The 13,692-nt window shown below is 41.5% G+C and overlaps 2 protein-coding genes across 2 annotated transcripts; both read left to right on the plus strand.

Annotated features, from left to right (window-relative positions):
• The first annotated feature begins 111 nt into the window (after window positions 1-111).
• Window positions 112-7,763, plus strand: LOC117446803 (evC complex member EVC). The gene is made up of 20 exons (XM_034083231.2): window positions 112-590; window positions 695-808; window positions 1,028-1,114; window positions 1,435-1,661; window positions 1,765-1,849; window positions 2,022-2,120; window positions 2,221-2,349; window positions 2,436-2,597; window positions 2,703-2,919; window positions 3,821-3,969; window positions 4,058-4,156; window positions 4,239-4,451; window positions 4,942-5,051; window positions 5,219-5,420; window positions 5,554-5,778; window positions 5,915-6,050; window positions 6,331-6,433; window positions 6,539-6,665; window positions 6,776-6,872; window positions 6,945-7,763. Exons 1-20 carry the CDS (start codon window positions 411-413, stop codon window positions 7,088-7,090), a joined length of 2,907 nt encoding a protein of 968 aa, XP_033939122.1. The 5' UTR covers window positions 112-410; the 3' UTR covers window positions 7,091-7,763.
• Window positions 7,764-8,507: 744 nt separating this feature from the next.
• Window positions 8,508-12,861, plus strand: LOC117446096 (major intrinsically disordered Notch2-binding receptor 1-like). The gene is made up of 4 exons (XM_034082096.1): window positions 8,508-8,533; window positions 9,366-11,352; window positions 11,883-12,098; window positions 12,355-12,861. The coding sequence occupies exons 2-4, from the start codon at window positions 9,376-9,378 to the stop codon at window positions 12,547-12,549; spliced, it is 2,388 nt and encodes a 795-aa protein (XP_033937987.1). The 5' UTR covers window positions 8,508-8,533; window positions 9,366-9,375; the 3' UTR covers window positions 12,550-12,861.
• The last annotated feature ends 831 nt before the right edge of the window (window positions 12,862-13,692 follow it).

Genomic DNA, 13,692 nt, shown 5'->3' on the forward strand with positions numbered 1-13,692 from the left:
GTGAGTATTAATAGTATCAGTATAGTATCATTTTTCTACCAAAAGCCATTATTATGCTTTTATGTTGAAGGATAATTTATCTTTTTCCGGCCAAATGTGAGCTAGCTCTCCTGTCCTCCTGCCGCAGCTCTGTCCTTCTCTTAAAATCTCCGTGTTACCATTGTACCATTGGCCAACATTTAAGTTTGTCTTTAGGGGAAATAAGTTCTACTGGAAGAATTTGTATCAAAGTGTAGGTTGTATTTGTTTCAAAATCCAAATCCTTTAAAAGAAAAAAAATGTGTAAAACTTATTTGAGCAAGAAACTTCGGCGAGATGCTACTTTCTTCGAGATGAGTTGATAACGTTAGCTGGGTGAAGTGGACAAAATGCTAACAAACATTACATTAGTTTTCCCTGTTTGATGAGAGATGACAGAGCAGAACGTGATAGCGGGATGCAGCAATAATGTGTTGGTCAGTTTCGCAGAGTCGCTGCACATCTACACGGGACTGTTAACTGTGGCGACAGTGTGTGGAGGGCTTTCTGGAATATTAGCTGCTGCTCTGTTATATGTCTTCTGCCTGAAGCCCTTGCTGTTGACTAGACAAGTAATCAAATGCACTACACACCCAGTCTTTTTCTTTACCAGGTATCATCTATACATCATATTACGCCCTTGAACGTAACATATTGTCGTGTATCATCCCATTAGGGTCATAATGCAAGGCGGCTGCTTGAACCTGATGATGGAGAATTAGAAAACAACCAAAGTGACTGTATCAGCAACAGCAGGAAGGAGGCTCCAAGTGGCACCACAAAGGAAAAAGTACTATTCCCTGTTCAACTGTTACTTTGCATAGCTGTACACTCCTAGTTACATGAAATATAAACTGCTAAATTGATGTAAAATACCTGAACATGACTGCCATATGTTATGTGATGTGTGGCACAGGACTCTGTTAATGCTTATTTCAGGGTTACCAATTTGTGATGCTTAACAATTAACATCCCACTAACAGTATAAGTCTGTTTACTTTTTGTCCAGGAAAAGAAGCAGCCACCCGTGAGGAGTGATGTGGCTGCATTTGCATCAAGAGCAAAGGTGGTTTATCCCATTAACCAAAAATACAGAGTAAGTCTATCATAAATGATGACATACACTTTCTGCTCCTTACACAAAGTAATGAACTGAAGGCTCATGTAATTGGTCAATCGTTTTATTTGTATTTTGTATGCACAAATAACTGTATAAATTGTATTGTGACTTTAGTATACTAAATTATATTAAATCAAGAAAGCAAAATGTGTGCTGTTCAAAAGAAATGGTAGCATAAGATAGGTAGTAAACTGTAAAGTAATCAAATGTTAAGTAAGGTAGAAACAATTGTGTTGCAATTTAGTTTGTGTATTGTACTTAAACACTTACCTGCAAGCTTTCACTGGATCTGTCAGCCTTTAGCAGATGGAGCGTCTAATCCATCATTGCATGAGCACTCCAAGTTGCCAGCAATGCCTAACGACGACTCATCCTCCTCCACTGACGGAGACTCTCTGAGCCAAGAGCAGGACAACGACGACAACAGCAGTCAGTTTATTTCCTCCTCGCTCGTCCCCAAGAGTCTGCAGAACCAGAGCTTCATCAGGGTCTCTCACTACCCTCAGACACTGACACAACCAGGGTAGGAACCAGGAGTCTTAATATGTTGAACCTCAACCGTAAATCTTAGTTTGCACAAACCAAAGTTGGCTGTATGTGAGGATATTTATTTGTTATCTCTACAGTTTTGAAGGCAGGATCAGCCTTTACTGTTTGGCCCTGCAGGATATACAACAACAGTGCTCCCAGCTTCAGGAAGAAAAATGTCTCGTGAGTTTTTTTCATCTTGGCTTAATACAATAGTTAAAAAGATAGTAGTTATATTTTTTTAACTTGATTCAGTATAGTTAACTAATGATATGCATATTTCTTTAAATAGGCAAAAGTTAAAAGGGCAGAAATGGTTGTTACATTTCCCTTGTTTCTTTTATCCTGCAAATAGATGTTTCTTCAAATGCTGAAAGTAATGTTCAGCAGTCGCTTTCCAAAAGACAAAAATGATGCTAAATTCTCCAAGAATATTCTTCAAATGCAAGAAAAGGTACAGTCAAATCAAATGTATCGTACACATCCATACACATACACTAAAATACTTTCTTTTGTAGATACACCATAAAACATATTGTTATCTGTCATTTCAGGAACTGAATGAGCTAAAGAAACAGTTGCCAAAAGGCCACAGTGACAGTGAGAAAGATAGCGATGCTCCCTGTACTTTGGAGGAAATAGAGAGAGCCCAAAAAGATCTTCTTGAACGTGGCCTGCAAGTGGTAAAAGCAAAGAGATAGTCTGGTAAACCACCTTTATTTACAATGACTGTTCTGATAGGAAAACTCATGTCTGTGTCTCTTTACAGTCTAGAGGTTTCAGCAGACAGGTGGAGGACTTGGGCCAGCATCTGCTGAAGAAGACCAGCATGTTCTCTCCAGATGAAGCACAGGAAGTGGTTCTCTCTCTCATCAAGACTCTTCTGTTAGTAGAGAACCACCTGATGAACACACAAGAAGCGGATCTCAATGTAATGCAATACGAGCTATTGATTGGCACAGCATTAATTCTGCTTCTCATCCTCATACGAGGAACATAATATACTAATGGGAACGTTGCTTTCCACTTCTCTTAGAGGATCCAGCAGAAGTTGATGTGGTGGGAGGAGCTGGCAGGGCTTATTCAATCCCAACCTGCCTTGCTGAAGAGGGAAGTGTCTCTGAGGCAAGGCTTGATAGCAACAACACTGGAGCAGCTGACGAGCGATGACATGTTGAGCTTTAGCCACATGGAAAAGATCCTTTCAGAGGTTCAGGCCACTCTGACCGAAGGCCTTCAACAGTGCACTGAGGGTAAGATGCAAGTAAACATTGTTTCAGTGTCATCGAAACAAATTCACTGCAAGGTACTATCAGGTCAAAAGACAATAGACAGGAGGCATTTCATAGATAGCATATTGTTGGTAAATCAATGTGATGCAAAAATGAAAAAAAGACATTTTGTTAGTAATGCACTTGTTCAAATACTGATATGTGACATTTTCATACAACATACTCAACTAGTTCTGGCAGGTATCAGTGGACAATGTCTAGCCTACTTTTTAAATGAAATGACTCTCTCAAAATAGACCCTTTTCTGGGAATCCTCTGTAGCTCCTAAATAAGGCCAGGTTTTCCAGGACAGCATATCATATCATGCCTATCTTTGCAACCCAGACTCATGTTTTATCTTCCAACATATCACTTGACACATGACATTGTGTTGTTTCTGATTTATTGTGCAATAAAATGCATATAATGCTTACATTAGTTAGGCGAAATACTATGTTCTGGATTGATTTTACTCTACAGTTTTTATTTTTGATGTCTTTTATTACTACTAACGGCAGTTAGTAAAAATTGTAATTGGAAATATATTCGTTAATATGTACATATTTTAATCATTAGGAAAACCATAGATATTCTTTTTAAACATAAGCATTTAACAACCTTTTATAGGAAAATAGGGTTTTCTTTCCACTGTATACAAAATCACAAAATAGGTCTGGAAGGCATACAAATCACAAATAATTTAACAATATAAACAAGTTTTGGTAATAGTTCATATTGAGTATGTTGTCACTAACAACATCTTTCATATTAAAAGAACAATCTGTTTTTATGAACATTTTATACCAAAGTCTTTTAACTGGCTTTATCAACTATAATTGTTTTTGAGAAGTTTGGTTCAAATAAAAAATGGTATCATGTTAAGAGTGCACGAGGAAGACAAAGGAGCTGGTGAATGAGAAGTGCAGCAGAATGGAGTCAAAGAGGAAGAAGCTTTTGAGGAGCCAGATCAAGGAGAAGAGCCGCGCCCTGGAACTGGATCAGCCTCACGGAGACATCCAGCAACTCACCAAGGTCCCAACATTTCCTTCTGACACCTCACTATGTAGATCTGCTTGTCGATCCCACTGATATCTAAATCTGATCCTCAACCTTCCTTCAGGTGTACCTGGAGCTGCTGATGAAACACAGGCAGCAGATTTCTGACTTGGAGCAGCAGCAGGAGAACAGGGTGGCTGAATCGCTCTGTGACTATTGGAAGGTGAATCATACTGCAGTTTCTTTTTGTGTGCATTCTTTTGTTTACTTGCTTTATTCCAATGTTTGTTTTTGTGTTTTTTTAGAAACTCCGTACCTCCTGGTCAAAAAAGATCGGAGAGCTAGTCAAAGATATTTTTCTCACCTCCGTTGCTACCCAGTCAAACGTGTCAGCTGAGCGCCGCGAGAGGCTGTGGTTGGACCTGGAGCAGGAGCTGGCTGAGCAGCTGCAGCAGGCCGAGACCACTACCAAGCTGCAGCTGGAGGACATGAGGGCTCAGCTGGAGAGAGATGGACAGGTGCACAGACAGCTTCTCCATCAATGATTATAAGCAGGTTCATTTTTAAACTCTGTCTCTTAGATCTAGGTACAATTCATTATTGTATGTGATAGGGACTCTGTTTTAGAGTTATACAAAAAAAGCTTACCGGCATTCGTAGTCCCTAGGCAGATAACAAAAACAGAAACATTAAATGTCAGAATATACAAATCAACATTACACAAGTAGAGAAGACAGATTACATTGTACTACATGTCAAGTTATAAGTGATCACAGTTTTCATTCGCCTTAAGCCATTGTTTGAGATGGTTCCCAAAAGTATGATATGTAGGGCACTCCCTTTTTGCTTGTAATTAGCCATTCCAATATCGACTTTCCTTTACTGCTTTACTGACAGCAGCACAGTTTGTCCATAGGTGGTGTGTACATACTGTATATCTTGACATCATTGCAAGTATAATCCTTCTAGGGGCTTTCCATTGTTTCTAACTGAGCATTTTCTCTGTAGGTGTGGAGTGAGGAGATGGCTTTGGTGCAGGCCTGCCTCAAACATCTGAGTGAGCAACAGATGACCATCCTCAGAGCCATGGTGGCCAGACAGAGCTACACTCTCAACAGGTGAGATTGGAAAACCTCTGTCCAAAGTAGTTTTAGAGTATGAAGGTTGTAAAAGAGTTCCTGATGTACTCAAATTAGATTTACAACCCAGACATATCCACTTGTACAATATCGAAATCAATTTTGATGAGATACTCGGAAATAATGCAATGCAATATTCTTCCCAGCTACGTGGGGAGGTTGATAGAGAAGAAACATGAGCACCTGTTGGTGGCGGTGCAGAGGTACTTTGTGGTCAGGCACTTCTGTCTGCACATGCTGAAGGAGATGAGGCTGTCCAAGCTGAAGGCACTGTCTCAGACTGATTTCAGAGCTGTGCTGATGGAAGATCCCAGTAAAAGCCAGTCCTGTGTCAATACAACCCTCAAGGTGGGAGAAAAAGAGGAACACATTCTTTAAGGCACCTCATAACCATTGCAAAATACAGCATGTGTCCATTTATGTAACTAAAGTAATAGATTAACAGCAGATTGAACACGTTTGTTGCATCTACCAATCACAGAATAGCAGTGCCAGCCTAGCAGAGAGGCATCTGGGACCAGAGAGTCAGCTGGTGGGCCACAGCTTCCAGCAGGAGTTCCTGTCTGAACTGGAAACAGGGACAGAGCTTCTACAGAGCCATGCACAGCTGGTGCTAGGCAACGCCCTCAGCCACGCCATCCAACAGATGATGGAGAACTCGCCCTCTGAGACGCAGGCCTCTCCGAAGCAGGACGATGGCTTGAAGGTAGGGTTGGGGATATAAATGAGTATACAACTTTATTTTCTTTTTTCTTTTTTTCTGGAGATATGTTTTCCAAGTCAGATATTATTTTCTTACCTGTGTTTATGAAAAAAAAGAGTAACATGTTTTTCCCTCTTAGCGCCACCTGACAGAGACTGCCTCGGAGAGCGTGTATGTGACCAAAGACTCTCTCACTGCACTGGTCCAGAGATACTATTCCCACCTACAAGACATCATAAACAAATTACAGCAGGATCAGACAAACATCAACCCAGGTGAGATTAACAATCACTACTCACATACACATGTTTACTTCTGTTTAAAAAAATGGTTTGATCTTGTTACAGCTGCAACCTTAATCCTTATCTTTTAATAAATGCATGTAGTAGATACTTCACTCACAGGGGAAATATTTGCAATACAAGATAGAATATTTGGATTGCTTTTCGACTTGTTATATATAACCTACTCAACGTAATTTAAAGAGACAGCAGAAGATACACATTTGAGTAGATCAAAAAGTTATTTGACTGTGTGTTGATCCTGTTTCTTCAGAGGTGAAAGAGCAACAAGAGAGCAGCAGTCAGCTCAGCAGATCCTTGCTGAGGGAGCTGGTGAACTGGGGCAAGAAACCCACCTCTGCTGAGTTTCAACAGAGGTGCAACAACCGCACACAACACTGATCTTCTTCCCTCCACAATTGTGTTACTCTTAAATACATCAGATACAAATACAATTGTTTGTTTGTTTTCTTGTGTGTCAGGGTTGAACTCCACAAAAGGAAGGTGCTGGAACAGTGTGATCTGGACCAGGAAATGATATATGAGGAACTGAGGCGGAAGAAAGTAGCCCAGGACCAGAACATGGAAAAAATCAAAATGCAGATCATGGTTAAGATGTTTCCTTTTCTTCTGTACTTCCCTGTCGGACATTAGGTTTATGACTTGATTAACGATCTTGCTATCATTGTTTGTAAGCACTTTGTTTTTGTATCCATTAGGATGCAGAAGAGAGCTTTATAAGTGAGCTGGCAGCCTTGGCCCGAGTCTCTCTCCGCAGTCCCGACCCAGAACCCAGCGGGGAAGAGGACAACACTGGTAAGCCCCGTTTTAGCTCAGATAGTTCATATACTGTATATCTCTGTCCTTCATGGTGTCATATCTCCACAGGTTACCAGGGTGCTGCTATATTGGACCTGCTGGCCCTGAACCCAGCCTTAGATCCAGCCTTGAATCCTTCTCTGACTCCAACAGTTGTAGCTCCTGTGAAAACAAAACCAAAGAAGAAAAGAGAACGAGAATCTCATCTCAGCTGAAACCTTAACATTTTACATATTCATATAGTAAATGTCTTGTAATTTTTGTTTGTCTCTTAGCTGGTAATAAAGCCACGACTGTTCTGTTGCGACCTTCTTCTGCACGATGACTGGCACTTGTAGTATGTTAGGAAAAAATAGGCCCTTTTTATAAAGGTCAACAAAGTCTGTGGTTTATCTTGAGTAACTGGGTCATGATTCTAGAAATATTGTTGGAGCTTTGAGCACCACAAGGGAAGTGACATTACTAGATAACTAATACCAACACTTTTTAGATAAATAGCTGTATAGGTTAAAGGGGAAATGTGTATGTTTGGGGTCAACAGTATCTTTTAAGCAAGAGGTATTTGTACCTTATTGAATGTTCAGTCTAATTTGAAATGTTTCTAGAAGTGTGCTTAAAGTATGTTGCTGAAACCGTGTCCATTGGTGGTGTGCACACATGTCAAAAACGATACTGTACTATATTTGTACTCAGTTTATATTCTTGTTTGTACCATGGACCATCAAATAATGCACTAAAAATATAAAAGTAGATTATCTTTTGAATGCATTATTCATCTTGTGTACTTGTTTCCCCCACTGTATACAGAACTCCCATGCTACAGGCCTGCAGTCATACTGTATTGTCTTAAACCTAAATCCACATAACACGGCTCATTCACCTCATTGATTCCCAGTGATTCCTGAGTACATGGGATGATGGATGTGCTCTTCTGTGTGTTGTCAGATAATTTAGAGATGTCCATTCTGATTGTAGTGGAGTGCTATTACTCGCCGATGAAAGCCTTGCCCTTCTCTTGCTCTAATGGAGTTTTAAGTACAAGCCTTTAAGGATGATAATGCAGAGTAATGGTGAAAAGTCTGGGGGAGGGTGCTGAGGTCTGGCAGACAGTTCTGTGTGGAGGCAGCAATCTAGCAGACAATTTACCTTGGACCTTATGGCTTGCTGTCAGGTTGGAGTGTCAATTAGCAAACATTAATTTTTAATCTGGCCTTTATTGCTAGGCTCTACTTGCACACACAACCAATTATTGTTATGGCACCCTGTGAAAATATGCTCCTGGACCTGGGCCACTCATACACCGGAGTGTCCTGCCAACAGGGTGCTTTCCTTTCTAGGTATCAATCAGAAATGTGGCTACACTGTTAACTTTTGCCAGTGTAATCAGTGATCTGTGTTGAGGGGAACCCGTTTAGATGTGTTTTAATGTCCCTTAGGGGACTGCAAAGACATGTGGGAAGATGACCTGATTTCTAATTTTCTCCTCTCCTGTCTGAGCTGTGGGCTAGTTGCTGCTACAAACTGAGAAGCCCATAAAAGGGGTATGAGCCGCACCGGATCGTTTTGGAATATGGCCTTGCTATGTGCGTAAAACGGGATTTTATTTGTCATTTCTCATGGACGCAGGAGTGACCTTGATTCTCTATATATAGAGCCAGGTGAGTGGAAATACTACTATGCTCACCTCTGCTTAAAGCTACACCGTTGGTAAAATGTTAGCAGTCCGTATTGCATTTGCAACACTGGCATTTCATTGGTGTCCCAGCGGATGCACACAAGGTACATATTTGTGGGCGCTTTCCAACAAAACGTCTTGTCTTGCCTTCATCTTTAGACCGTTTTAAATCTGTCTGAAATAAAGTTACTGAATGCACGTTTAAATTCCCATATGCCGCATTTGTTCAGTAAAATACGAGTGTTCCCATAGTCCGTTACTAGAAATGAGAAGACTAAAAATGTGCGCAGTGTGACAGTCCTCTGGTCAGATGAGCAGTTATTTTAGGACACAAAAATAAGGTCGCTTTCTAAATTCCCTCTTAAAGGGCTTTCTCCCTTCTAGCTGAAAAGTCTACTTTGATTAATTATCCACTACCACTATAGGCCTACATATTATGGTACTTTCATATGAATAAATATATGCTACTAATATAACGTAATAGTGAAACTATAAATCAAGATTATATTTTGTATAGAAATCGGTGTATTAATTTATATTATAAACATGTTAATGATGTAGAGCCAAATATATATTTTAATAATAAAACAATACTGTATAACAATATTGTTTTGTTTATATTGCTTCATTAGGCCTATTCTTCTTATATAATATATTGCTATACATCATTATCTTATATTATACTTTTAATAAATCTCTCTTGTCTTAATGGCTTTTTATTTGTTACGTAGATCATTTTAAAACACCTTTGTTCTGAAGGGTTGCTACACAAATCGGCTTGCTTTGGCTCACTAATTGCCTCTTTTTTCTCTTAGGTGAGCAGCCATGGCTAACCTGCAGCAGGAATACTCTGGGGTCCTTCTGGGGATCCTGGAGGAACTAGCCAATATGCGTCAATGGCTGACCTTCCAGGACCTTTGTCGCATGGTCAGCACCCGTTTTGACCTGGAGAACCTCGTTGAGCTCCGGAGTTTACTGTTTGCTGCTGCCAGCCAGGACCCCTGTTTCCCGGCAACTCTATTTAGAGACCGGGTTTCCACCAGAGGCCAGGGGCTATCCCCCATAGGCGTCGCTGCAGATATTGTAACAATATTCAATCTTATTCAAATGACCGCAGGGGCTCCTGATGACAGCCAACCAATGAGAGCCCAAATCCTCCCGGCCGATCAGTCCCCCGGCCCCAACCTTCCTGGAATCCAACAGCTGAACCTTTCTGGTCGAGAAAGACCACGTGCCCACTCTGACTCCGGTGGAAGGCCGATCGATGAGCACTTGGTGCTTCCAAGATCTAATTACTCTGCCCACAAGCGAGGAAGTCTTCCCCCGGATCCCATCTCACTTCTGTCCTCCCCTCCAATCAGGACGAGGGCTGTGTCTTTCAGCTTGCCTCACACCACACTTCTGTACCCCAGTGGTGAAATCTACAACGAGGTCATGGATAATATCTACCTACCTTTGGAGACAGAAAGCGTGTCTAGCGGAGATTCTGCGCCCATAGAAGTGTTTGAAGATGAACAGGGATCGTCTGTCGACCAGAAGAGAAGCATCTTTAGGAAAGACTTCCATAACCGGCCGTCTCTAATACCGCAGGTGACTGTTAACAGCGAGTCTCCCAGTCCCAACACAGGACAGAAAGGCTTTGACAATCTGAGCTTCGAAAAAATCCCGAATCCTTACCCATCACCAGCAACAGTCCACCAACCAACAGAGCCGCACGTTAAACATGAGAGCCTCGATGACCTACAGGACTCAACTTACTTTGGACCCCGGCCAATCCCAGAGTGGTCTCCTCGGCCCCTACAACCTCCCAGGACCCAAAATCCCTACTGGAGCAACAAGAGTCACAGTCTAGAGGATCGGATAGGCCTGGGGAGCATTGGAATGGGAGGGGGACAACTTCCAAGACATTCAACCCCTGTTATGAGCAATTTAGGGGGGTCCTCAGGAGGTGAGAGTGGGGATAGTGGATTGCCAGGTGGAAGCGATGGAGTTAAGGCTCAGGGAACACAGACGGACCCGCCGGACACCCGACGCCTCCGGAGCTTGGTCCACGCCGATCGTTTCTCCTTCATGACCTCATTAGATGACCCAGAGTTCGGTGAGGATGACATCAGCGCCATCTTTCGCTTCTTAGATGATATAAGCATGTGCGGTTCCACGGGAGTCCTGCACCCCAGTGATGGACCAGGTGCCCTTAACCAGGACACCCATGAGGCCAGACGCGGTCGCCTAGGGCAACTATCAAGGCTTTTTCACTCCCTTGAAAGCAGCGATGATGGGCTCAAGGCCAGTGTCTGTAAGCTGCTGCTCCGTATGAGCCAGATAGAAAGACAACTTGGGACACTGAATGATGTAAAGGCTGAGATTTCGCAGGTATTGTCTGCACTGCAGCGGCTGGATGAAAAAATACAGCAGCCTATCACTGATGGACAAGGCACCGGGCGATGGCTGGAGCCTCTCAGTGGTGTCTCCTCCTTTATGAGCCACCCGATGACCCCTTCTGAGTCATCAGATCCTCAGCCTCTGTCAGTCTCTGAGCATCTGTTCCCCGGGATCAGCACGAGTAGTCTTGAATGGAGCCGGTGGAACGCTGCAGGGGAGCAAACAGAAAGCAGCAATGTTCCGGCTGATTCAAAAGGGGGGAAAGAAGGGAAGAAGGATGCATCGTCTCGTCGCACCTCCAAAACCCAGATTGAAGAAAAGGGGGTTTCTGATTCTAAACAGCAAATAGTCTCCAACTCTGCAAGAGACTGGACAGTGTCGTTTTCAAAAAGTAAAGATGGCAAAGCTACACATGGGCAGGTAGAGTCATTTTACTGCATATATTTAATTATATTTTCTTTTCAATGATCAGTGTTTCAGCACATGCATATCAGTCCTTAATCAGTGTTACATTTTTTAAAGCAAAAATAGTACAATATTTACCATGCTATGCAACCATGTAATGTGTTAGGCCAGTAGCTGGCCCTGTGGTCTGCTGGGTAAACCCATGTGATTGTGTGGTAGGCTGACATCAGGCCACTTTGTGGTGTGTTGGTTGAAACATTTACAGTGAGTGAACACAAGTTCTTTTTGTCAACAATTACATTTAGTTGGGAATGAAAAGTGTAGATCTCGCTCGCTCCAACAATGCTCATTAAATATGTATATAAGTAAAAATGGAGAATCTAACACATTGAACACAAATATATACACTATAACACACATTGAATAATAGATATAGAGCTGTTTTGTCAGGGCTTTAAGAAACATGTCATATTCTTTAAAGGTTTAAATTGATGTAGTGTAAACAGTCTGTATATTTGTTTCTGTTTGGTCCGTTTCTCTTTTAGCCAGATGAATCAGGCAGCACAGCTCACCTGCTCTCCAAAAAACCCAACCTGATGGAACAAGTGTTTAATTCGTCCCTGTTCCGCAACAAAGACAGCAGTCTAACAAGAGGACTTGCATCTGGGAAGGTCCTGGAGCCCAGACTGTCTGAGGGAAGGGTGAGGCCCGTATGGACTGTAGACGACAGAGAGGCTCGGATCTCCCCTTTGGACTTACAGGTCAGATTTGTTAACTGTAAAAACACTACATTTGTTCAAACAAATAGAATTTCAATGTGTAGCTTTACTTTATAAAAAGTCAATGTTTAAAATGACTCAATTAAATATATTTCATTTGTACACATGCATCATGCAGGCTCAGGGAAAATTGGGAGCAAATTACAATTCACATCACATTTGAATCATTCAAAGAATCAGGATTTCATCTAAATAGATATCTGCTCAAAAAATCTTTAAATGTCATAATGTTCCCCAGACCCAGGAATCCCTGAACCCCAACAACATGGAGTTCTGGATGGACGACATTTACTCTCCTGGCTACGATGCTCTTCTCAGGCGTAAAGAGGCTGTCCTCCGCCGGGCAAAGGTCTGCAAGCTGCTTGCACTCATTCTCTCTGCAGTGACTATCATTCTCATCATCGTCATTCCCATTTGCACCATGGGGTCTTGAAGATTTTGTCAGAAATCTAATTCCGTTGTCATTTTAGTTATTTATTTTCAGCAGCTATGTGCTGTACCCTAGAAAAGTGAACGCCCTTTTCATTGAGAGAGAGAAAGGGGAGATTGTGACACTTGGACCATAGATCTGGATCAGAAATCAGTTAACATTCAGTCACCTTTTGCACCTCGCTGCATGCAGGAACATTATTTATGACTTCCACTGGAGGATTTGAAGTGAAGCTTATTTAGAAATCACACTCCCTCGTGCAGTTACAACTAATTGTAAGTAATCGCCCATGCCATGTTTTTTCTCTCATATACTGACATTTATTCCACAATTGCTCTTTATCAATAGTTTCAGGTAGCTCCAAATAAAAAGTAATTAAGGATGAATGTTTAAAATAATGTCATGATATCTCTGAGATGGAATGGTAAGACTAGTGATACTGTGCCAATGCAATCTTTGTTCTCCTTTTTTCTCCAACCTTTTTCCACCCCTTTTCTGAAAAATCACAATACCACCACTTTCAGGTTTCTTTTAATTCAGTTTAAGATAAAACTGTAATTAGTACATGAGAGTTTTACATCTAAAGTTCATAAATAGTAACAGATTCTGTTGAAACAACTGTTTTACTTTTTTCAGTTTAGATGCTTTTTTCTTTTCACGAAGCAACACAATATACTGCTTTAAACAGCTTAAATCAATACAAATATAATTTTGTATAGAGTTCGCTGCCATTTTTCAAACTATAACATATAAGCTATTTTATCCACTCTTGAATGTGTTCGGGCTGGAGTGTTTACCAAGTGTCAGGTTTCAAAACATGGAAGATAAAAGTATTGTTGTTGTTGAAGCAGGAAAGGAAAGAGGGAGCCTCTTCCAGTAAACACTCTCTGAGTGGGATATTACACTTGTAATCCAATTGGTGGGTTGCTTGGAGTGCATCTATGCACATTATCTTATCACTATGCTCACTTGGCCAAAGCCTCCCCACATACCTGCAGACTCACTTAGCACCATCAGATTTATCCGGTGTCCTTTCACAGATGTTGAGTCCTGCCAGTGGTGTGACAATCCATTTTGTAAAAACATCCTGTTAACTCAGAGACATTACATATAAATTGACTTTTGGTGCCAGACTGTAAAGTCTGT

Source organism: Pseudochaenichthys georgianus, chromosome 5, assembly GCF_902827115.2.
Source record: "Pseudochaenichthys georgianus chromosome 5, fPseGeo1.2, whole genome shotgun sequence".
Lineage (NCBI taxonomy): Eukaryota > Metazoa > Chordata > Actinopteri > Perciformes > Channichthyidae > Pseudochaenichthys > Pseudochaenichthys georgianus.

Bases quoted from the DNA above. Each gene is read 5' to 3' on its own strand.
- LOC117446803 (XM_034083231.2), top strand. From the start codon at position 411: ATGACAGAGCAGAACGTGATAGCGGGATGCAGCAATAATGTGTTGGTC. The intron at 2,598-2,702 runs GTAATGCAATAC...CACTTCTCTTAG, and splicing joins CACAAGAAGCGGATCTCAAT to AGGATCCAGCAGAAGTTGAT. The intron at 6,873-6,944 runs GTAAGCCCCGTT...ATATCTCCACAG, and splicing joins CGGGGAAGAGGACAACACTG to GTTACCAGGGTGCTGCTATA.
- LOC117446096 (XM_034082096.1), top strand. From the start codon at position 9,376: ATGGCTAACCTGCAGCAGGAATACTCTGGGGTCCTTCTGGGGATCCTG. The intron at 11,353-11,882 runs GTAGAGTCATTT...TTTCTCTTTTAG, and splicing joins GCAAAGCTACACATGGGCAG to CCAGATGAATCAGGCAGCAC. The intron at 12,099-12,354 runs GTCAGATTTGTT...AATGTTCCCCAG, and splicing joins TCTCCCCTTTGGACTTACAG to ACCCAGGAATCCCTGAACCC.